Raw genomic sequence first — 26,675 nt, forward strand, 5'->3', positions numbered from 1 at the left:
GTTCAAATAATTGGTGTGGTCCAAGGAAGTACTTTGGGTCCCTTATTGTCTTTAATCTATGTTAATAATGTGTCAAACGTTCCAATCAAGGGAAATCTATTTTCATTTGCTGACGACACAGCAATACATGTGACTGGTAAAAATAAACAAGAACTGTACCAAAACGCTACATCAGATCTTCATCTCTTGAAGAAATGGTTTGATAATAACATATTGACTTTAAATATTAAGAAATCTTAATTCATAGAAATTTTTTCCAGAAGAAGGCAAGAAGACAGAATTAATAACATCACTCTACATTCTTGTACTGAACCTACCAATATACAATGTAACTGTGAATCGATTGAAAGTGTAGTAGCTTATAAGTATTTAGGAGTAATGATAGATGAGAAATTGAATTGGTCAGCTCATATTGCATTCTTGAAAAGTAAAATTCGCAAAGCCATTTACATTTTTTACCAATTAAACAAAATTCTATCACTAAAGGAGCTACGAAATATATATTTTCCTTATGTTCAGTCACTTATCGAAGTGGGAATTTTAGCTTATGGTGCCTATAAAACATTACTAAAACCCTTGGAAGTTACACAGAAATCTATTATTAAAACAGCATTAAGAAAACGAATACGCACTCCTACTGATGAAATTTTTGAAGAATTCAATGTTTCAAGTATAAGGCAAATTTATTTAAGGAATATATTATTATACATGTACAAAAATCATAAAGATATGTTTAAGAAAATTGAGCACAGCTATCGAACTCGTTCGTCAGAAGCAATAGGAATCCAAGTTCCAAGGCTAGTCAAAACTCATTCCACTACTAATACTTATTATATAGCACACACTCTGTATAGAAATCTGCCTGAAAATCTACGTAATACCGAAGGTAAATCCAAAAATATTTATAAAAAAAATGTTAATGACTGGTTAAAGGAGATTGGGAGGACAAATATAGAAGTGATAACTTATTCATTGTATAAATAAAGCAAATGTCGTGTAATGATAGTCCAAATTTAACTCTAAATGTTTACATCTTTTATACTTAAAATCCTTCAAACTTCAAATTTCCTCTGATATTAATACCTGGTTTATCCAAGAATGTGACAGATGCAAGTATGGGGACAGTCTGACGTCAGCCAATCATCGCCAAGACCCTCTTCCACACACAGGCTTTGCCTTTGTGGAGAGTTTTTATGATGTTTTTTAAAATATAATGTTGTATTTTCTGGAGCTAGGATATAATAACAACTAGATTTAGTTATAATGATTAATTTTTTAGTTCAACTGTAAGTTTTATTTATGATTGTTTGGTTGCAGAAGATGTAACGTTGTTGTATAATATGAATATTTGTACCCTGAAATCATGATAATAAAGACCAATTTGATTTGATTTTGAAATTATATTGACCATGAAAAGAGTAATTGAAAAAAGATTTATCTCTAGAATATTATATTTTTGGTAGTTATGAATACTTTTGTGATAGAATTGATTTGATATCTCTCACTATAACTGAAAAGCAATCGATATAAGAAAATTTGTCAGTTATGACTGCCATCTTGAATTTATCGATTATGTGAAATATTTTTGTTGCTTTCTCATCAATATTCTCATTTGGCTGGTTGTGAGGAAGAAAGAGATTGAAGAATTTACGGAGAGAGACCTTTTGCAAGTAGTCTTTATCATGAAGTGGTGGAAAAATCAAATTTATAGTTCAGTTTTGATGATAGTTAGTCTACTTGACTCAGCGGCTAGAATGTCATCATGGAAAAAACCATAGCTCCAGAACAAAATGATAAAAATTTGAAATAAACAATACATTCAATTTCAAAGAACTTCTGTTTGGCACTTTATAATCAAAAATCGTCATTGAAGTAGTTATTCAGAAAAAAATACTCTTGAAAAATGGAATGTTTTTCAAAGAGTGCATTTTTGTTGGTTAAAATCATGTTTTAGGTGGGAATGTGTTTTATATCAAAAGGGATTCTCGAAAAAAAAATTAAAAATAAATTCTTCAATTAATTTATTACAATTAATATTGTTTTTAATCAAGCCTTCCCAATGATAGCTCTTACTTGAAATTGAAGACTGCCATTGGGGTATTTTATCACGAGATATTATATCTATAAATTTGTAATACTATAGATTAGAAAGGCATTGGTATGTAAAAATATTATAGGTTGTCCCTTAATGGCCGATTTCAATTCCAAGTATGAAACTAGTGCTGCATGTGAGTCTATGCATCTTCAAGGTCTTTGTCCATTAATATAAATCTCACCTCCATGAATCAGCTAAATATTTTTTTGTTATTTCTGAAAAAACGACACATGTTTTTTGTGACCACTGCTGTAAAGCTGCGTCCACACTATGTCGATCGACACCGATCGACAATGTTGAACAAGTCTGGACGTGTCGCTAGACATTGTTGAGCGCTGTCGAGTCAAGTCGAACGCAACCCGAATCAGGTTGGTCTGGATCAAAGACAGTCGAGTCGAAGGCACCAGTGTGGACGTGTCGATCTTGTCACTGCCGTTTTAAAGAATAGAATAGTGCTATACTGTTGTTCAAGTGCTTACATTTTTATTGAAAATGAATTGGAGTGATACCCAAACATCGAATTTTATTGGAATGTACCGTGATCGTTCTTACGTATGGGATTCAAGTGATGTTGACTATAAAAACAGAAACAAATGGCATGATTGTTTGGTGAGAATCGCGGTGTCATTTGGCATTGAAAAAGTGGAGGTGGAAAAGAAAATAAGGAATTTTCTAATTTTTTCAAAAAAAGTGTATGAATCGCCAGTTGCCAAAAAGCACAGTGTTACTGCAAGGCGATGGTTTACTGGAATTGCTTTTCTGAATGGTATGTCTTTTTTAATTGCATTAGGCGCAATCATTTTCAAAAGATTTTCAAAATCGGAACTTTTCATTCTAAAAAAGTTTTTAAAGCCTGCGTCACATCTATATTCTAGATTTAATTCGTCAACCTCATCCAGCAATAAATCTTCCATAAATTCCTCCGTACTATACTTTTTTCTGCCTTGAACAAGGCTAGGTCGTACCCAAAATCTCTGCGGGCGACGATCTTTTTGGCTTCCCAAGATGGCAATAAGAATTGCAGCAGAAGCAGCTGCTCCACCATCTTCATCATCACTCATTTTATATGAAAACTCGATTTATATTTAAAATAAAACACTCGATTAAATATAAAACACTCGACTATTTATGAAAATTTATGATGGTTGTCGGTCGACTCATCCAGATGTACTGAGGCAATTTTGTCGAGTTGACACAGTCAAAGGTGTCGACCGGGTCGACAGAGTCGATCGACATAGTGTGGACATGGCTTAACAGTAATCCACTCCATTTTACTATTAGAAAAATACAAAAATATTTGAATTTTATGAAAAATAATTTTCTATTAAAATGAGCCCTATTTTCAAGAATGGCCCATAAACAAACTTTGTAGAATAGTTCATTGTAATTCGATCCGCGCTTCCTAGAGGTCTGTATCATGAATGGTAACCATTCTATGACCGTTTCAATGAACGCTGGGTTGGCCATTTTGAATTGATCATTATGCGGCCCAGTTGCGACACCCAGATGCACATCAAGTGATTCGGATATCCTGAGGTACCCTAGAATCAGAATATTTGGGTCTGTTTTCACTTTCATGAACTGAAGAACCCTCTTTTTTGTGTCAAAACAAGCCCTACTGATATATTGGATAAGAATGACACAGACACCAATAGAAAGGAGACATTCTCCATGCTATTTGCATATGAAATTCTCATGCGTTGAGGCGCCCCAATATCCTGAGAGAAGATTATAAAATATTCAAAAGGAAAACACATTTTCTTGATGTTTCTTATTTCATCAAAAACACTAAATTTCTGTTCAATTCTCAACCCTGATACTTTTTAGCACTACTGGGATACTGGGGATGATATTCTACATCCAATTCTGACATTAGATTGGAAATTTGAGAAAGTTGTAATGTTACACAATTTGGCAACCCTGATTTCTTCAAATTTGGAGTCAAGTCTCAACTCATTTCATACATACGGTCCTAAAGATGTGCGCTTAAAGATGTTTCAGTATATGCTATCTTGGATGACTAAGAATCATGAGCTCCAAGCAACCAAGTATAATGTGAGATATCTATATTTATCCTTATATTTATGGGAATTACAAATGTATCTCAGGTCAAGACGATCAGTGTTGAACTCACTCATAATCCATGAATTTATTCTTCAGATCATCGAAGGGGAGAATCACAAGACCCTCTGGAAAAAATAAAAACACATGAGATCAATCATAAAGCATCAATTTTTGTCAGAATATTGTACAGATATGGATAAATTGATAAGTCTCAGATTTTCTGTTTGATAGGTTATCTTACCAAATTTAACTGGTATAAAGGCTGGTTTTCCGTTTTTAGAAGTCTTCTCAAAATATGAGGTAATTTCAATGAGATGTCTCCGATCGTTGTAGTCCTCATGAATTTTCACTCCATTTTGATAAAAGATCTCTCTTATCTTCTCATCTTGTTTCGATTTCATTCGAGTCTGTACTCTGTAGAGAGTTGCTGTTCCCTGTGGAAGTACCTGAAAGGTTTCAATTTCTCATATTCAAGTGTGGAATTCTCAAATTTGATTACACATTACAGCAACCTTTGATATTATTCGGAGTAACCCAAGATACTCATAGTTATTCAAGCCTTAATTGTCCAAAACTATCACTGGAAATGCAATGGTATTTCAAGCTGTAAAGACAAAGTGCTGCTTGCACAAAAGCGGGTTAAATTTGAATCATGATTAACTCCTCAAGAACCAATTGGAGAAGCCATCTTATCAAAAACACCTTCTCTGATTGGTTCTCGTGAAATTAATCACAGTTGAAATTTAACCGGCTTCTGTACAACTGAGCCTCAAATGTGCATCACTATTGACCAAAGGCTCTCATTCATTGTCATGGTTCATGTTATAATGGCGGTGGAGAAAGATAAAAGAACAATGATGCCAATATTATCTGCCTTGCCACCACCATCTATACAGGATAGCTGGCTGATACCAGTATAACTGATGTAATATTAACTATCCACTCTTGTTCAATATAATGAACTATAATTTATATGAGTAGTGTAAAAGGTACATTCTGGAACATTAAATCAAGAGTAGGGTAAACCTAGTGTAGGCTACATATCAATGAAATAAATTATAAATAAATATGATATATGATTATAGCCTGTAATGTATCTTCAGAGGTAGCCATTTCAAACACACTTTGTGCACATGACTTTTGGTGATAGTTTTAACTAAAAAAAATTTCAAATGATGTATTTATACTATCAATAATTATAATAAAATGTTCTAAATTAACAAAAATAATTAATTGCTTATTTTCAATTCAATATCCCAACCTAGGCAAGGGATGTCCCATCGTGGGCCAATCTTAAGCCCAGGTTGCGACAGTCCCTAAAAATTTGTTTTTGCAATAAAAAAATCAATTGATGATCAATGCAGTTACCATCCTCAAGGATGAAAGTGTAAGAAAATACAATAAATTTAAGATAAAAAATGTGGATTTTTTTATTTTTGTCCAAGTTATAGCTGTTTGAATTTTGGTGTCCCATGGTGGGCTGGATTACCCTACTATCATATGAAAGAACAATCGATCAACTGAAAGCTGGTATGATTTGAACGTACAATCAAAATGAAAATAGGAGCATCAATTCATGAGTACCATCAATTAATCAGAGGTTAGTATTGTCTGGAAGTAATATCAAATTGAAGGTAGTAGGCGACTTATCATCCGAGAGTAACTATTCGCCAACTGGGAAGGTTGTATGAATCAAAACTAATTAGAGATGTAATGGAAGCAATTGAAAGTAGTGTTATCGAAATTAGTGAAAATTAGAATGTAATATTTTATTTGCTGGCTGCCTAGCATAGGCTACGGAAAGCTTGCATTTTTTCAACCGATGGACGTGGTGAGGATCTTTCTCAGGGTTGGGAACTGCCTAGCTTGCATCCCAGCCTGGGAAAGATAGTTTCCATCCACTAGTCCCATCAACAGTTTCCAGCTCTTCTTCCCCCTGGCCGTAGTCTAGTTTTCCACGTGTAGGCTTAGGAAGAGTCGGACCTGAGACAAAAATTGCATTCTTTCCGTGCACTCTTCTTTCAACCGTTGAAGCGAATGGAGTGCGCTCAGACATCAATTCTTTTCGGGAGTGTGGACCCCCCAAATCATCATTGAATGGATTTCTTCAGCGTCTTCATTATGGGTGAGTCCCGAATATTAATCCTACTCAAATGACAAGGGGCGATCGAACTTTATTTGCATAGCGATAGGTTTTTTCTTGTTAATTTGTACCATTCCAAATCTCTTTCAATGTTTTTTTTTGTATTAAGCTAAGCAGCCAGAGTAGAGTCAAAATTGTTGTAAATAATGGTAGAGAAAATGTTCAATTATAACAAACTTTCATAGAGTAAAAAGAAAAAATTAGCTTTCTTTAACCACATCTACCCTTTGGTAAAAACAGTTCATTAATATCTAATCTACCCGAGAAATTTCAATGGTGGCAGTTTGGTGGAATTTGGCTGCAAGAATGCCAAAAATATAGAATACAGTAGAAATCAGTAGAATCATTTATCAGTGGATAAAAAAGAAAATGTCGGGTAGCAACAAGTATAAAATTAGAAAACGTAATTTTTTGATGCTAGTACAGGAAATAATGGAAGTTTTATTGGAGCTGCTTCCAATGTACGAATATAACGATTTGTTGATGGAATCTTTATTACTAGTCATTGATCTTGTTAGTCCACTACTCGACGAAGAACTTGATGATTAATAAATTATTATTAGTTGGCTGCCTACGCAAAATTAAATACTGTGAATTGTTTGAGTGTAACAAAATATTAAGTAATCATGAAATATTTTAACAAGTTATCACGATCAAATTGAAACCAAATTGTGTAGCTTTTGACCAAAATTCTTAAATACTAGAATTATTGAGAAGTTGATTTTGATTGTTTTTTTCATGGCATGTAAGAACTTAATCATTGATGTAAGAATATTCAATGTGGGATCATTTTGCTTCTAATACTAAATTGTGAAAAAAAACAATTTACGAAAAACTTTCTTGAAATTTGTTACACGAGCGGAAGAATTAGGAATTTAATCCAAATTATCAAACCTTAAAATTAACCATTCCAATTTTTTTTCTCTTTCTTCCTTCGAGTTATTAATTGCTGAGTATAAGAATAATTATTGCGTTTCAAAATTATCACCTTAGACTGAAATAAAGAGTAGGAAGAGAGTCTTTAGTGACAATCTGTTCAATTATTATCATACAATTTATCTGATTTCAAATTCTATCATTCATTAATAAGAATAGTACTGATTTTGGTGGAGTAGTTCATAAGATATAACAACCTCATCCTACTGAGCTCTACGGACACGATGGTCATGGGGCATGACAATGTTAACCCTCCTCCAAAACCTCCGTCACACGTGCCAAATCTGGGAAGTTTGGGAGACTTGGAAAACGCATCCAAAATGGACGAATTAAGGAGACAGTTAGCGGAACTTAGAGCTCAGAATGAACGTAACAAAGCAGAGAAAAACCAACTCAGGTCAGAATTATTATCAGAATTATATAAGAAGCCACACCAGTCGCCAAATTACTTCATCTGTAAGGAAGGATTTGGGAGTACAATCTCTTGTGAAGTCGTTTTTGGGTGAAGAAGGATGTCAGAGTGTACGCGAATTCATCCAGAATTTAAAACTCATTGCTCAACTCAGAAATTGGGAGGACAATGATTTGAAGTTTATTTGTAGAATGAAAATGACAGGTGCAGCTGCAACTTGCTTAGACACTCACCCCGAGTTACTCTCTGTCGTTTTCAAATTTGAAGATTACAAACATATACTCAAACAAAGATTTGAGAAAAGTCTCGACCCAGAACGATGGCTCTTCGCGCTCAGCGCCATAGAGCAAAATCATGGTGAGACCGCTCATGCGTTTGCTGACCGTTGTCGTGAAATCAGGTTAAAAGCGATGCCTATTCCTCACGACCCCCAACAGGCAATATGGGCTCGCATGCAGCTCAACAGGACATTATTGACTGCTTTTGTACGAGGACTTCAAGGGTCAGCAGCCGTAACTCTACAGGTCCATCCACCAAAAGACCTAGAAGAGGCAATAGTTGCAGCGGAGCATGTTGAACAAGTTACAGGAAGCCGTCCCGATAGTATTTTTGTGGTTCAAGGTAGTGAGCAGAAGAAGGTAACATCCAAGTTCGTAGATAGAGAAGGAAGTAATGAGAGGAATTCCGGTTGTCTCAAATGTGGCAGAAAAGGACATTTTGCTCGGGATTGTGCAAACCGGAGAGAAGCAAGTAATAAGAACGAAAGATCAAAATCAACCGAGAAGAAGAAATTCGAGAATAACAGCAGAGAGGATCGTAGGGTGAGGCCAAAATTTTGTTTTGTTTGCGGTAACCCTAACCTACTTTCCTATCAGTGTTTGAAACAGGCAGAAGAGTCATCTACCACGACTAGGAGTAGCTCAAACTCCCCAGTCAGACGTAATAATTTGGAAAACTAGAGTCGGCTAGGGGTAAGAATTGCCCAAACACCTGGCCTACGGAAATGAAAGGGCGATATGTCATTCCCAACGTGTCTTCTAGTGGACAAGGACAAGGAAAATTTGGGTAGAAGGAGAGATCAAGAAATTTTTGGTAGACACAGGAGTGGAGATTTCTATTCTAAAGGAAAGCATACCTGGGGTATGACTCGAAAAAGAAAATAGTTTGGCAAGGGGTGTGACCGGAGATTCATTATCAGTGGCAGGAACTCAGATTGTGACCTTGAAGGTAGCACAATTAGAAGTTCGACATAAATTCGTTATAGCACCCATTCAAGTCGAATATGACGGGCTTTTAGGTTGGGACTTGTTAACCAAACTAAGCTTGTCACGTTATTTTTTATATTCAAATAACGATTAGCCTCCTGCTTGGCATCAGTCGGTAGAGCATGAAATATTTCAATAATTATAAAAATTAGGTCACAGTTTTTCATAGGATACAGTCTCATAAAAATCTTTACAGGCCCAGATATGAGCTTCCACTATAATTCTGATAATTCATTAAAAAATATATATATAATACCTATCTTATAGTATTGAGGAATTAAAATAAATCACACACCATAAACAATTTGATACATATATTAACAAATATCTCAAAAAATAAATTAGAGCAAAAAATATGTAGAGCGATAAAAAATATATAATATAAAAATAGAATAATAATCGAAATCAATAAAATATCACAGGCTAAATACTATTCTCTAAATTCTACAGCACGAAACGTTATCATGTGCTTTTATTTTATGATCATATGCATCTATTTGCATGTAGCTGCAATATCAGCTTGCTAATACTTGTCGACTTGGACAATTCCATTTAAAATAGATTTCTTAAAATCAGCTTGATAAATTGACAACCAATAATCCAAATATATATATTAAATTCTATAGTATCTAATAGATTTCTATGTAATGAATATATATTTTATCTCAGGGTACGAGATTCGGCACCTGACGGAATAAATAGAGCAATTCATCTAGTGAATCAGAGCTACAACAAACTATCGCAAATTATATTGCAGAAATTAATGATCATATGAATGTGTATTAACAGCCTAGATTTTATACTTCTTTGATTTATAGAACTTCTGATATGTGGATTGACTTGTTACTCTTCTAATAAAATACCTTTAATACAACATTTACTTGCGCAAGTATTTTTTACCAAATTCTTAATTTATAAGAAAACCCTTTCGATGAGCTAGCTTTGATTCTTATTTAATTTCGAAGCACTGAGGGCACCCTATCACCATTTCAATATTTTTCACTCATGTGTCGAAATTTTCTTATGAGCTGCTGATGTCGATCCAACTCCTGGTGGTCCTGGATTATTGTAGCCAGAGTCGTCTCTTCCAAGGGGTTACAAAATTATTTAAAAATGAAAATGACTTTTGCTTTATAAGAGCATTACAAAGTAGATATAAAACGAGACTTTGAGGAAGCTTTTTTGCTTGAGATCCTCTCCCCCCTCTCACCCCTTGTCCATCCCACCTCCCCTTTCTCTCGCCCACTGGGTGGGGGTGTTCTAAAAATAGATTTTCCCTTCCCCTTGCCCAGTGTTGATGAGGGGGATGAAAAGAGAGAAAGATATATCTCTCTCCCACTCTTTCTAAAAATAGATTTCCCTTCCCCTTGCCCAGTATAGATGAGGGGGATGAAAAGAGAGAAAGATATATCTCTCTCTCAAATAGATTTCCCCTTCTCCTTGCCCAGTGGAGATGAGGGGGATGAAAAGAGAGAAAGATATATCTCCCTCTCAAATAGATTTATCTTCCCCTTGCCCAGTATAGATGAGGGGGATGAAAAGAGAGAAAGATATATCTCTCTCTCAAATAGATTTCCCCTTCCCCTTGCCCAGTGGTGATGAGGGGGATGAAAAGAGAGAAAGATATATCTCTCTCTCAAATAGATTTCCCCTTCCCCTCGACAGTGGTGATGAGGGGGATGAAAAGAGAGAAAGATATATCTCTCTCTCAAATAGATTTTCCCTTCCCCTTGCCCAGTATAGATGAGAGGGATGAAAAGAGAGAAAGATATCTCTCTCTCTCTCTCAAATAGATTTTCCCTTCCCCTTGCCCAGTATAGATGAGGGGGATGAAGAAAGTGAGGGAAAAAATAATTTCCCTTTGAGGGAAAAATTCCCTAATGCTATACTGACAGATTAAAGTGAATCCTTCTCTCTACATCTATTGCTATACTGACAGATTGAAGTGAATTGAGAAATTCTCTATCTCTCTACATCTATACTGTCAGATTAAAGTGAATCCTTCTCTCTACATCCATTTTCTATACTGACAGATTAAAGTGAATTAAGAAATTCCCCCCTCTCTCTCTCTCTCTCTCTCTCTCTCTCTCTATATCTAATGCAATACTGACAGATTAAAGTGAATTCATATCTCTACAGAGAGGTCAATGACTCTCTATACATCTATTGCTTAATAATCTATTGCTATACTGTCAGATTAAGGTGAATCCTTATCTCTACAATAATCTAAGTTCTATAATATCCATATTATGCTTGGTTTCCAACTGACAGTCAAGAGTTCAATCAAACTGTTCATGAATGAGTAAAAAATTAAGCTCTTTTGCTGTACAAACATCCCAGTCGTTATTGTTAAAGTGTTTCCTCCGACAATATGTGAGTATAATTGGAATGAGCTAGCATATCTAAAAATACTTACATATTCTCAGACCTATTTCACTCGGGGGGAAATAATACTCAACGCCTATAGTTACCTGAAACTGTCTTAAGGATATATGATTCCCGCTCACATTCAATTCCCATGAACGAGAATTAAAACTTCTGATGTTATCCTCATTCAAAACCACTGAATATTCTTTCGGCAACTTAATAGTGTGTTTAAAGTCACCTTCACTATCAACATTGATAACTTTAAGGTTGAATGTTTCTCCAGACAAATGACATGTGCGCCATGCTCTGCTCCCTGTGAGGTTGATGTTTCCCCTTCCCAAATTCTACAGATACGAGGGAGTTCATAATAACTCCTGCATCGAAAAAACCGTTACATTCAATCATAGACACATGAAAAAATGTATAGACTGATTTATCATCTTGAAGCGACATGTGTTAGCAAGAAAACCGTTAAAGTTCACTATGCTTCAAATAATATGTCAAGTGTTATCCTTTCACAAGATTTTATGTTTTCAGAGTCAATACAACCCCTTTGTACTGGGCTAGACCCATTTTGGATGTGATAATTTCGGCTACCTGATTTTCTGAAAGGTTATGCTGCTTAGCTTCTATCCAATTCATATTAAAACTCACGCGTGCATATCCGGACACGATATTGTAAGCTACCCTGTGGATGAATAAATTAAGATAATCTATGAATGCAGCCGAACATTGCAGTCTCATAACAGATCCCTCTTCCGAATTCTTAATTGCCTCAGCTATTTCATCACGAATGCTTTTCACTGTGACTTCCATTTCGTTTTTCTCAATAAAATCTCCTATATCATTTTTAGTTGCATACTTTTCTGCGATTTGATTAATCAGAATAGCAATAGCATCTTTTGTAATGAATTGTTCAATACTGTCCATAATATTAGCTTTTATTGCACTTGCCATTTCAGATAATCATTTTTTAAACTCTTCCTTTGTTAATGAAGAACTAGTCAATTTCTGCAAAGTAGATTCTAAATATTGCTTATCAATTGGCGATGGGTGTGCTTCATTTACCTTAGTAAAAATTTCTGTACTAAGCTGTTTAAATTTAGTATTGAGGTAGTTTCTGTCCAACACCTCCAAATTCCTAATTTTATCTGATATGGCTTTCAATTTCTCATCTAAATAACCTTTATCAACTTTATCGTTGTTAATACTGTTCAACTGGGATGAAAAGCTGTCTGTTAAAGTTTCCACTTCTCCTAGAGCAGATTCTAAAGTTAGAGTTCTCTCTGCAATAGCTTTATCAATATTGGCGCTAAAATTTTGTACTGAACTTAGAATATGTTCTCTTTCAATTATGCTCACACCGATATTCTTAGTATTTTCCGAAACGAGTTTGGTTATTTGTGAATCTAAATAAAATTTCACAGCTTCGCTGATTCCTTGTTGATTCATCGATTCGATTATTTTCTGTGTTATCGAGTCAATATTGCACGTAAGATTAGCGTTAGTAGGTGTATCAATCCGACCGAATCGATGCAGAGTCATCGTAACACTAAACAATTAGTTTTGCTTCTTTTAGCTCTTCAATTATAGAGGCGATCTCAACATCATGTCCAGTGTTGCCAGAAGCTTTTAAGGAATAGAGTAAATTTAATCTTTCCACTAATTCGTCAAAATTATCAAAGTATTGATAAATTCTATCATGAGAATTATTTTTTGCAAATTTCAATAAACCCCATCCCTTCTTTTTACTAATTTTTTTACTGGAAAATAACTTCTGAATCATTTGCGATTTAATTCCCTGATTTCATTTAACATACCCTCTTCGATCTAAATATATGCCTGTGAGTGTTAAGACTTTTTTATACTTATCCAGATCTCTCTGATTATAAAGATTCAAATTCGGTCTTGAACTGAATAATAACTCAAGTAGACCATGTGTTAAACGAAATCTTCCATTATAAATATCTATATAACTGTTATTGTATATTACTTGCTGATTTCCAATATAATACACATCATCTTTAGAATTGTATGAAATTCCATAACTAATTGAATTATTCAATTTTTCCGCATGAAACGTTTTTAGATATTGTTACAGCGCCTCATCATTTTTACTAGAACCAAATAAACTGTTTTCAAATTTAGTTGAGCTTAAAAGATTGCCTGTTGAACTCCCATAGCTTTTATCATAACTAGACTCCTCATCATCAATTCCAATGCTCTCTTCTTCCTCTTTTACTTCTTCCTTTTTTGGTTTTACACCATGATTAGAGTGAAAACTAGATTTGTTTTTTCCAGTTCAATTATGGGCTCTATCAACGGTGAGAGCGTTTTCCTATTGTATTCCTCAGATCGTTTTTCAAAATTAACTAAGCTTTTATGCTTGTCACTGATTACTTTTCTCAATTTCTTAATCTTATCGATTAAACCAACGTTCTTTCCATTCAGCTTTCTGCTGCGTGTTTTAGACAACATGACTGCACAAAGAATTAATCTCTCCCGAATGGTAAGAAACGTATCGAGCAAATATCGGTAATTGCCGCTATTAATTCCACACTCGGTCATAATAGTTACAAAATTATGAGGTTTACGATTCCAAACTTTATGACAAAGTTTACTGAAATCTTTATAAGAAATATCACCTCCAACATGATCTCTGTGAATTAATTTCAGACTCAATGAATCTATCTTGAAGATTATAATCATATTTGCATTGTCCTCAGTGAAATGTTTCTGTGTAGCTCCATAACTCTGAATTAAATATGCCGTGTCAATATTACGATGTCGTCCCATAGTAAAATATTCTCTCATTTGAGGTACATGATTAAGTTGTAAGTCGTCAAATATAACTAAAGAATATTCTGTAATTTTGTTTGGATGAGGTATAGATTCAGAATTGTTGTTTATATGAAATTCAATATCCTCCATTTTTGAAAAGACTTTTCTCAAAAACAAGTACTTATCTTGATAGTCGCTTTTAGTATGCAAGTATATAGTTTTAAATCTCAACCAATTCTTTGAAAAAATAGAATTAAATAGCAAATTGGTCTTGCCACAGCCTGAAGAGCCTATTATAAGGATACTCGCATTATGGGGTAACAACTTACCATTTTTACACCATGTTGGCATTTCTTTCTGTCTTATAACATTGTTGAAATTAACTATTGAGATATTACTCATGTTAGACACGTGTACAGCATGTGATCTGATAAGGAACTAATCATTTTTTGTAAGTTATCAAGGAGGAGGCTGTGCACTAGACACCACATGGATGTCTGAGTGTGTATAGCTTATGACATCGGAATGCAGTCAACAGGTGCTCGCTGTCGCTCTCCCCTTTCACAGTAACGCACTGATAGAAGTTTCTTACTTCAATATATCGTTCCCTCTCTCTCCCGCACCCTCTTTACTAGAATGCATGTGTTCCTCCTTATCTAAGCCTTAGCAAATTACAAAAATGAAACTTCAGATTGAAATGAAACTGAGAAGCATTTTTTGATAAAGACATATTATATTTACACCAAATCTTTGTCATATTTACACTGAATCGAATGTATTACAATGTGATATTACACTGAATGGAATGTATTACAATGAGATATTACAATAGATTATTTTTCATCTAATAGTTGACTTCTACTAATATAACTAGTTGTTGAAAATCCAATCCACTTAACAAGCAATCCTTTTTTGTCGCGCTTTAATATTTTCTCAATCAGATATACACTTGTCTCTCCAATTCGTTTAATTCTGTTCTTTCAATTTCTTCTCTGTAAAACCTACCACTAATTACTTCTCTATTTAGATCTCGCAAGCTGTACGTTACAGGTTGAGGAGGGAATATAGAATGAATCACAAAATACTCTGTGCTCCAATTTATGTTATAAGATTTATCGAAAAGAACCCTTTTCTTTGAGATTCGTACAACATCTCCAAGCTTAAATTTTGGTTTTGAATTTTTCAATTTATATCGTCCATTGAATGCAGAATTCAAAGACATTGAAACACGATTACAATCTTTTTTCCTCACATCTTTAGGTTCCATTCTAATTGAAGTGTGCATTGTTGCATTATAATCGCGAACCAAACTGTCTAGCTGTGATATCCAGTTTTTGGTTCCACGTTCAGTTAAATATCTATAAATTCTTGCTTTAATTGTTCAATTGAACCTTTCAACTATGGAAGCTTTCTTATCGCTAAAAACATCGTAATGTTTAATACTGTATCTATCTAATAACGCTTTAAATTTTGAATTAAAGAATTCTGTTCCCTGATCCGATTGAAACAACTTAACTCCCTTATTTTTAGAAATAATTGGCTCGAGTACATCAAATACAGATTGACTTGACTTGTCTTTTAATGGTACACAATATGCGAATTTTGAAAAACAATTAATAACAGCTAAGATATACCTTCAACCTTTTTTAAAACGTGATAAACTGCTCATCTCAATGGGATCGGCTTGAAGCAAGTCTTTTTCACTTTTCAACTCATATTTGTGAGTGGGATAGTTAACGCATGGTACACTATGAAGTTCTAATGCTATCTTAGATCTAATTCTATTCATATTTACAACATGAAATCAAAATTAGTGGTGATGGATGCTCGTCGCAGGACATACTGAGCAATCAGTTCAGAGCGTTGTTGGCACTCTATAATGTTCAAAAGGTAAAGTGTGCACACCGTTCTCAGCAATATATCTCTTATCGTCATAAGGACTCAAACAGATTTTTGCACATTCAATCTGATACATGGTGTGATTATAGGACCTCATCATATTAAATTTTTCAATGTGTTCACAACGTTCAATCAGCGATTTCTTATATAAATTAAAATTAAGTTTTCTACATTTCGCTCCGGTCTGTACACCCTTTGTTACACATTTATTTACAGGTTCTTCATTCTCGTTACATACTAAATACGAGTAGAGTTTTGATCAAAGCCCTACAAATTTATGGACGGGTTTTGAGGCTGTCTCATCCTTGAACTTTTCTACAATGTTATTTCCCTCCATGGAAAAGCATGGGTGGTAAGGAGGGTAATTACTAGTGTCAAAAAGGTTCAAATTTTCTTTAATCAACTGATACACGTCTTCCACTTTTACGTTCAAAAGAGAACTATCGGTATCGGTCATACAGAATTCTACGCAATCCCACAGTATAATTTTTTTTAATTTGCAATAGAAAAAATCGTACATATGGAATTCACTCAACTCCAGTATGGAAAACCCGGAATAGACAGGCTTGTCCATTTTTAGTTCCAACTTGCAAGAGAAAACCGCGATCACGTTCGGACTAATTATTTGCCAGCATTTGCATAACAGATTTGAAATGTACTTATCTAACCGTTTTTCATCCGTGATAATTTTAACATTGATATGCTTGTGAACAGATTGAATCGTCTTGCCAAAAATAAGATTGCAACAGGCCTTAAAGAAGGATATTTCAAATTTATTTATCGCGTTCTGTCTATTCCGGATATTAAAGTCGATGTAGCTTCTCAGCCAGGGAGATTGGGGAAAGCTAATGACGCGATGTACTTTCGATAATTGCAAGTCTATCCAATAATTTTAACATTGATATGCTTGCGAACAGATTTAATCGTCTTGCCAAAAATAAGATTGCAACAGGCCTTAAAGAAGGATATTTCAAATTTATTTATCGCGTTCTGTCTATTCCGGATATTAAAGTCGATGTAGCTTCTCAGCCAGGGAGATTGGGGAAGCTAATGACGCGATGTACTTTCGATAATTGCAAGTCTATCCAATAATTTTAACATTGATATGCTTGCGAACAGATTTAATCGTCTTGCCAAAAATAAGATTGCAACAGGCCTTAAAGGAGGATATTTCAAATTTATTTATTGCGTTCTGTCTATTCCGGATATTGAAGTCAATGTAGCTTTTTAGCCAGGGAGATTGGGAAAAGCTAATGACGCGATGTACTTTCAATAATTGCGAGCTTAGCTGAAGGTAGAGCTTTAAATTGAGGTAATGGACAATGTACTTTTCACAGTCAAAAAGTGTGTTCATGAGCTTTTTGGTTCCAGTTTGACCGTTCTCATTTGTTTGATAGTTTGACAGCAATTCGTGCGGAGGTGTTTGGTGGAGAGGCGCGAGTGGGGAGCTGGCATGCTTATCATGTAACTCTTTCGGATACTTGAGATCACATTCTATTATATATCCAGTTTCTGAATTGCTGTCCAAATTCGCAAAATCAAGCTTGGAAATTCCTTCCTCTGAGAGGAATTTGAAATTTCCAACAGGTAAGTTTTGGCTCATAGCTTCCGAGTATAAACTGTTTGCATCGATATAAAGGAGATAATCACTCGGTTTTGAAGGGTCGTATGTCTTGGGTAGATGTTTGTTATTCGCCTCACAATAACGTTTACCGATAAATGACACCCCACCCCTCATCCCTGCCTCAAACATGAGATGCATGTCAGGATGAGTAATCAACTCTAGTTCAACTTTAGTGTGTTTCAACATTCAATTCCAGGTAAAGTGTGTGAGGGAAACAAAATGAGTGACATCAAGGCCATATGAGCTAAAAAGCGTAGACCTCATAGATTCAAAAACTTCCACTAATAGCATCACGTCCAAACATAAATAGAAATTGTGATATTCACCGAGCAATTTCAGCTTGAATGTCGAAAACACTCTTTGCGCATGCTCATTTTCTTCGCGAGACAGAGGTGTATCAGTTAAATCATTATGAAAACATTTGATGGGAGGAAGCGATGTTTACGCGAATTTTTAGGACAACTCATGTATGAGTAAGGATATATTCCTTTTTTCAACAAGAGTTGTCTGTATCCGCGTTGGGGGTCATGAAACACTGAAAATAAACGTTCAAACTTCTTTTCCATGTCTGTACTCCCCACCAAATTACCCACCAATACTTCCAAGGATTCGTTCATGAACTTGTAGGAATCTAAAAATTTAATTTTGCCTACTGAAAGTGTCAAAAATCTCTCTGACGTATTTGCGTTGCAGGAAATTTCTTTTTTGCATTTACCGAGCGCTTTCAGAATGAAATGTGAATCAAACCTGGAGAAATTGTGAAAATAACACGAAATGTACTCTGGAGTACGAGCCGATAAATTACAAGAAACGTGTGCCGCACATAGGTAATTTCCAGTTACGTGTGCCTGCTGACGACATTTTATATCGGTGTCTAAGAACGGTTCAGCGCAAAGCCCGCAGTTTACCAAATTTCGAAATTCGCGCTCTTGACTTTTGGATAAATGTTGCATCGGAATTTCTCATTTCATATCCTCATACAAAATGTCACTGAGATCTGTAATTTCCTGAAGAAATTTCTCCATGATTTTTTCATCTGAACCTACTCGATCTATGGAGTACAGGTCAGTAAGCGATTTCCCTGTTCACATCGATAACAAAACAATAGCCGCAGGGAATATGTCACGCTGTTTTCTTTGTATAGCTATGCCTGATTTCATCCCAATCGGATCCATCACCATCACCATTATTATCGATATAAACAACGTAAGTTTCTAAATCCGTGTAAATGGTGTACTTTTTCTTCAACGTAGCGCCTAGTTTCTTGAATTTGATTGTCTCTATGCGTTTAGGATATGAAACACGCTGTGATTCAAACTTGGAACAAAGCTGTTCATGTTTCATCTAATTTGCTTTACCATCATAATTTTCAGATTTCTTCGATGTAAATCTATGAAAACAGAAATTGCAAATGTGTACTTGACCATTGTGTTTTGAAAGGTGGGAGAAAAGACGTGATAATCCGTTTTTCCCGTTCGTGGTATTAATTAAACAGAATAGAGTTTTGCCTGCATCGGCTTTCAGCATTAAAAGATTAATTTGGTGCTTACGAGTGCGGAAAATGCTCGTACGGTAGGGGGAAAACTTTTTGTTGTCATACGCGATGACGTGAATTGCAAGATTCAGATTCAGCATTTCAAATTTCTTAATATCGAGTGTCGTCACCGGAAAATTTACACCTTGCGTATTAAGTGTGTGAGCAAACTTGCTCAAATACTTTACAGTCAGGTGTGAGTCCTTTGGTTTCTGATGGAAATACGCGAGGACTGACCATAAAAAGCATTTTTCATCAGACAGATTTTTGACATTTATAATACAATTTTTGTTTTTAAGAAATTGCGGTGTTTTAATGAAACTGGATGTGAATATTGGATTAAATTTAATCACATTCACATCCAGTGACTCAATTTTCTTCAAAACCAAACTGCTGCCATGTCGAACAAAGTTGTCAAAAGATGACAGGATTTTTCTTATGGCAACATGGAATGATCGTTAAAATCTTCATAATTCTCAAGCACATTTAGCGCTATGTTGGAGTAACTATGAAGATTTATTAGAGATGAGACAATCTCGCTAACCTCATCATTCATCACCACTAATTTATACAACAAAACATTCAACACGATGAACCATTTCATGTTGGCATCATGCCGTGCCGCGTGCTCTCTAATTATATCGAAAATGCGCCGTTTTGATCTCTCGATCACGTTTTCGATACTGATTTCCTCGGGATCGTCAATGGTTATGCGATGGCGGACCGCTGCGGAATTGACACCGTCTAGTCTTCTTTCCCTCGGCATGATGTTAGATTCTGAAAAACGAAAGAATAACGATCAGGATGACATAGAATTAGAGTGATAGAGTACAACTGTATGTTTCTAAATCAGTTGTGAATTGGCATTGGTAGAAGAAGGCTGTGTGAAAATGATATCTCAAGATCACATAATGTTGCATGAAAGATTAAGATTACTATCTTTTGATAAAAGATGGATGAAATCTTCTCCACATTTGTCCACGGAAAACATGGCAAAAGAGGGATTTATATTCGCATGTGCGCCAGACATTGTGCACTGTGTATTTTGTTCAATTTGTTTGGGAAAATGGGAAGAAAGTGATATACCAGCAATAGAACATGCAAGGTACAGTCCGAACTGCGCATTGAGAAGGAAAGATAATATAACAATTGTAGAGGAGAATTTCGATAATAATATTCTACGCCAATATGAAGAAAGATATTGAACTTTTAATCATGTAGAAGATTCATCCATTCAAGGAGAGTATATTGAAAAGCATCATCTACATTGTGACTATTGTAAATCATTATCCGATAAAGCAGAGTATTTTGCGAGAAATGTTTATTTCTTACATAAAAATCACTATCTGCAATGTGTCTATTGCAAATATATTATCGAAAATCCATTTGAAAAAGTAATAGATTCACCGTTTTGTTTATAAGAAGAGTGTGAGAAAGAAGCGTGAGGAGAGGATTATCCGGATATACCACATCATAAAGATGAGCTAAAATCGCATGCATGCAGTATGCTGTGGAAGGTTTTTTGTCCTCCGAGGACAAAAATTGTCCTCCGAGGACAAAAATTGTCCTCTGATGACAAAAACTGTCCTCCGATGACAAAAATTGTCCTCCGATGACAAAAATCCTCCCCTCCGAGGACAAAAATTGTCCTCCGAGGACAATTTTCCTCTCCTCCTCAGAGGATAAAATCAAAGTAAAAATGTACTGGTTGATGCTACATGAATGACAGGTATCTCCTCGACTGCACAGGTGTAGATACCGAGTATGCTTCCTTTTCAGATCGCTCGTTAACCTCTCAGGTATGTTGCCTCGACGAGAGTTCAACTGGTTATGAGGTCGGAAGCCGTGTTGAGAGGTGAGACAATGCTGTGAAAACAATGAAATATTTAATAACTGATAATATTAGAAATCAATAAGCATCACGAGAAGCGGGAATGCTATTCAAAATATAGATTGTTTTAGTGAGCCCTATGTTGAGACATGGAGGAGATTTTTTTTTTCACCTTCTAGCAGGTGTGGGTGTCACTCAGCAGACACCGTTCCATGCTGAGTTCTAGACGAGATTTTTTTTTTGTCTTCCAACACATGTTGCTCATGCAAGGATGCTATTCGAAAATATAGAATGTTTGAGTGAATGTAACAGTTTTTTATGATAGGAGAGAATACTTACAAATCTGAATGATGTTGATCACGATGTGGGAGCACGTGTTGTTCTGTGCCTAGGGGGGAAATTTGAATTTTTTCCGTCTTGTAGCACACTTTGCTCTCACTTGCACGAGTCTGGAACAGAGAGAGAAACGTATGGTATATAAACAGAAGTAATGAGAGGAAAATTGTCATTTACATCAGAGCCAGATTTGAATATACTTCGCGATGAGTTCTCCACCATGTTCTCAATCGTACATCTTACCAGATAGCCCACCAACCCACCAATGCATCCTCAACTACTGGCAGCGGAAAGCTGCCCTCGCTGCTGAGTTGTCTGCTGCTGCACCCATCCCCTCACCACTCAGTGTGGAACCACCATCGCCGGGCGGCGAGATCGTGCTGGGGGACAGCCCTCTTCAACGTCTAGCTCCAGCTGCTACCTGGGCACCGCGGCAAGTGGTGCTAGCTACCCTCTCGAACAACATCAAGCAGAAGCAGGGGAAGAAGAAGTTTATGTTTGAGGAGGCTGAAGTTAGCGGGGATGAGGATGAGACAATATACTCTCAAACAAAGGTTAGTTTCAACAAATATTATTAACTTGTATGTGTACAGATTTTTTAACAATCGAACATGGAAAAAATCTGTACACATACAAGCCTTTGATTATTATTATTATTTGATACCAAGGAAATATTATTTGAAGTGATTAGAAATTGAATTATTGATTAAAGTAATCGATCATGCATTAATTATTCGATGGCAAGGAGATATTATTTGAAGTGATTAGAAATTGAATTATGAGATATTATTATTATTGTTCAAAGTAATCGATCATGCATCAATTATTCGATAGCAAGGAAATATTATTTGAACCAATTAGAAATTGAATTATTGATAAAAGTAATCGATCATGCATGAATCATTCGATGGCAAGGAAATATTGATTGAAGTGATTAGAAATTGAATTATGGGATACTATTATTGTTTAAAGTAATCGATCATGCATCAATTATTCGATAGCAAGGAAATATTATTTGAACCAATTAGAAATTGAATTATGAGATATTATTATTGTTTAAAGTAATCGATCATGCATAAATTATTCGATGGCAAGGAAATATTATTTGAAGTGATTAGAAATTGAATTATGAGATATTATTATTGTTTAAAGTAATCGATCATGCATCAATTATTCGTTACAATATTATTTGAACCAATTAGAAATTGAATTATTGATTAAAGTAATCAATCATGCATAAATTATTTGATAGCAAGGAAATATTATTTCAATAACTGATATTACTCATTTTATGTAGAGAATGTCAATCTGATGATGTCAAGTTGGGATTATGACAATAATCTGATGTAGAGATTGTGTAGTGAATCTATTGATCAAGTTCTCTAGTATGATTTGCCGAATCTGATTTGATGATAATCTGAAACAGATAAGACACTAATCAAATATTTTTCAACAGAAACGTGCTGGAATGGAGGACAACTCATCGCTTGTCCCACTGTTGAAGGAGGTGCAGCAAGGGGAGGAGGATGAGATGGACTTTGTCGCAATTGTTAATACACCAACAGCTAAACCGTGGACGCCTCTCCGCGAGCTGGTGGAAGACGTGCCGCACAGTATTATCTTGGCTCGTGAGGAGACAAACCACCACGGCAGACGCATAATATTAAAAATTAACATTTCATCCACAAAGAGAATCTCTGAGGTAAATCTACCTCAGAGATTTTCGTCCATAATTTCTCCTGCAAAAGTTATTAAATTTAATGGTAATTGTAAGAATTTAGGAATAATGGTGAAGCATGTCACCGCTACATGGACTGACGTTAAGATTGTTAAAATTTAACAATCTTATTCTTATACCATGTTGTGGTGAGATGCTTTACAAGTAGTAGTAGTATATTATAATGTAGTGATTAATAATAAATTGTGTACATATTTGATAAAAAATTGTTTTCAATTCTTACCTGTTGTTGATAAGTTCACAATGAATAGTAGAAACACAGAAGAAGAATGGTTCACCTGCTTACACTCTGTTGTGAATGATATTTAAATAAGCTGAGCTCCCTTTTCATAGTTTGTTGTGAGCATGCTCAGTAGTCTTTACTGCTACACAGACACACACACACACACACACACACACACACACACACACACACACACACACACACACACACACACACACACACACACACAGCCATACAGCCAAGCGGTTGCTTCGGTGACTTGCCCCCTCCCACATCTGTTTTGGCACATGTTCCTACAGATATGGGTGAGCGCGATGGCGTCATTTCCCCCTTTTCAAATTGCATTCACCTTTTTAGATTTGTTATTTGAAATAATATTCTTATCATTCAAGCAATGTATCATAGCAATAGTATGTGAATTCATTTCCAACTCGATTGAAAATTAAACCAATTCAATTTTCTTTCGATTAAGTTGGTGTAATGATTAATTAATTATTTAACCTCAGTTAATGTTCAACCATTGAGTTGAAAGGTAAGAAAATGGTATGTAGGAGAAAGCAGAGTTCGAGGAAACGAGGTAAAGGAATCTTGAGTTCAGCGGCAAAACTTTTTAAGGGTGTGTCAGGTTTGGCAGGTAATGTCACATCAACTATTCTGAATAAGGTTATTGACAATCTGCAAGATGAAATTTATATTCCGGGATACCAGTGGTGTGGCCCGGGCACGAAGGTTAATGAAAGGTTAAAGAGAGGTGATCAAGGTATAAATTCTTTAGATAGAGCCTGTAAGGTACATGATATACGGTATACACAAAATAGTGATAATAAAACTCGAGCGGTAGCTAACAGGGCTCTAGCAAATGCTGTGTGGAACATTTTCAAAAATCCACAAACACCTCCTGCTGAGAAAGCACTTAGCTATCTTGTTACAAATGTCATGAAAGCTAAAGCAGCGTTTGGTGGGTCTTTGAGGAAGAAGAAGAAGAAGGGGAAGAATGAGAGGAGAAGTTATAGTAATGGTATTAGACATAAAGCTATAGCTCAGTTGAAAAAGCATATCGCAGGAAAAGGATATTTTTTGAAGCCTTTTCCTCAAATAACTAGTGGGGGGAGAGTTTTAATTCCACCCCCTCTACCACCGCCATCATCATATGGAGTGAGTTTATTCCCTCAAAAACAAGTTAAGAAACGTAGAACAACAAAGAAGAGTAGGAAGAAGAAGAAGAAGATATGAATATTGAAGGAGAATTGAGTAATTATGATTTGATTGATTGGTCAAAATTATTACAGATTTGGCTAAGAGGTATATATATGCTAGATGCATTACCCAAAAAAATTCCAAATAACAAGAATGCCATTGTGAATTTAGCGAGGGAAAGCAAGGATGGTACACATTGGGTTGCATATAAAAAAGTCAGCTCCAATGTTTGGTATTTTGATCCAATTGGAAATTTACAACCACCATACGAATTGGACAAATATTGGAAAAAAGAAATTGGATTAAATATATTTTATAATGTAGAGCACATGCAACCATTGAATAGTGATTTTTGTGGTCATCTTACATCATTGTTTCTTGCAAATCAGTTGTAATTAAGTGTTTGTGCTGAACACACATTACAAGATGGTTGTTATTACATTAAGATCTAACACAAGTAACCTCTATGAACATTCACAAGAAATTATAGAATTGTATAAAAATCGTGAATGGGAAATTGGATTGATTAATTTTTGTAGCTACAAGAGTATTGCAAACGTTGAAAAAGGAACAAATTCCAGCTTCAAATATGGTGATAGATTAATTGAGCTGGATACGGGTGCATATGAAGTTGAGGATATTATAAAATCTTTAAAGAATAAATTGAATATTAATGAGAAGAAGAAGAATAAACTTATTATACGAGCAATTGCAAATACTATGAAGATTGAAATTCATTCTGATAAAGCCATTGATTCAACACGTACTGATTCGATTGGTAAGATACTTGGTTTTGATAATGTTGTTTTGCAACCAAATAAATGGCATTATTCTCAGCATTTGGTTAACATAACAAGCATTGGTAGTATTGTACTCGAGTGTAATTTAGCATGTGGTAGTTACTCTGACGGAAAACAAAAACATATAATCTACAAATTTTTGCCAAAGGTTCCTAGCTGTTATTTAATAAACGAAATACCATCGCCGATTATTTATGTACCTTTGAATACGCATCAAATTCAAACTATTAATGTGAAGGTAACAGACCAGAATGGATCGTTTATTGATTTCCGTGGAGATACAATTACAATTAGGTTGCACATACGTGAAAAACAAAAGTAAACATAATGGGTTATCTTGTTTTCAATCCACGTTCAAATAAGACATGTACACGTAATGTCATTAGAGAGACGAACGTGAAAGCGTCAACACCTAAAAACAAATGTGCTTTGTCGGCTAAAAGTGCAAGAATATTAGAAAAGTTAGGTTTTATAGTTGATTGGCGGAATGTTAGGAGGAGGAGCAGCCGAAATTAGTGAAATTCTGGATGTGGAGACAGACCTTCAGTTTTATAATGATATAAATAAATTCCAATTTCACACTCATACAGTTTATTCGGGACAGGAAATAAAAAACTCTGACAAGGCACGTATTGGCATAAATTCTTCAGATGTCTATTCTTTACCTCGCAAATCATTTATATTTATTGAGGGAACAGTTAACTGTACAAAACCAGGAACAGACCCGGCTGATGCACCAGTTGCAGCAGACTATAAATTAAGCAGTAACGTAATCGGCAACCTTTTTGACGAAATATGATATGAATTAGCAGGTCAGCAAATTTTTAAATCAAGATTGATTGGATTAACATCCACAAGTAAAGCTATACTGGTGAAGAATACTCTCGATAAGAACACATATCACTTGGCTGGTTTTGACAGAGCAGGATATGAGCTAACGGATAATAAATTCACTTTCTGTGTACCGCTGAAATTAATCCTCCCGTTTTTTGAAGATTTTCAAAGAATAATTTCAAATTTGAAACAGGAACTCGTCTTATTGAGGTCACTGACAGACCTAAATTGTGTTGAGTCCACAAGTGGAACAAGCATTAGTGTGAAAATTACAAAACTGCAATGGAGAATGTCCTACATAACTTTAGAAGATCACGTAAGACTGAAATTTTTGAGACTGCTCGATGCTGACACTCCACTGAAATTAGGTTTCCGGCATTGGGAAATTTGTGAATTACCAAATTTGCAAAATTCACTCAACCATTCTTGGGCAGTTCCCACCACATCGAGTTTTGATAGTCCAAAATACGTTATAATTGCATTTCAAACCAATCGTAAGAATAAAATTAAAAAATCAATATCTTATTTTTATAGCTGCGGTATTTACAATGTTAAAGTATATTCGAACAGCGAGTATTATCCATATGAAAATCTGC

General features: G+C 35.2%; 1 protein-coding gene across 1 annotated transcript in view; it reads right to left on the reverse strand.

The window, feature by feature from the left end:
* LOC111055992 overlaps positions 1-26,675 on the reverse strand; it is a 214,823-nt gene that overhangs the window by 131,234 nt on the left and 56,914 nt on the right. Inside the window, exons 7-8 of the mRNA XM_039441170.1 lie at positions 4,401-4,605; positions 4,230-4,284 (exon numbers count right to left, since the gene is read on the reverse strand). Of these exons, the coding sequence (XP_039297104.1) occupies positions 4,230-4,284; positions 4,401-4,605 (260 nt within the window). The remainder of the gene's footprint in view (positions 1-4,229; positions 4,285-4,400; positions 4,606-26,675) is intronic.

Source organism: Nilaparvata lugens, chromosome 14 (assembly GCF_014356525.2).
Source record: "Nilaparvata lugens isolate BPH chromosome 14, ASM1435652v1, whole genome shotgun sequence".
Taxonomy (NCBI): Eukaryota; Metazoa; Arthropoda; class Insecta; order Hemiptera; family Delphacidae; genus Nilaparvata; species Nilaparvata lugens.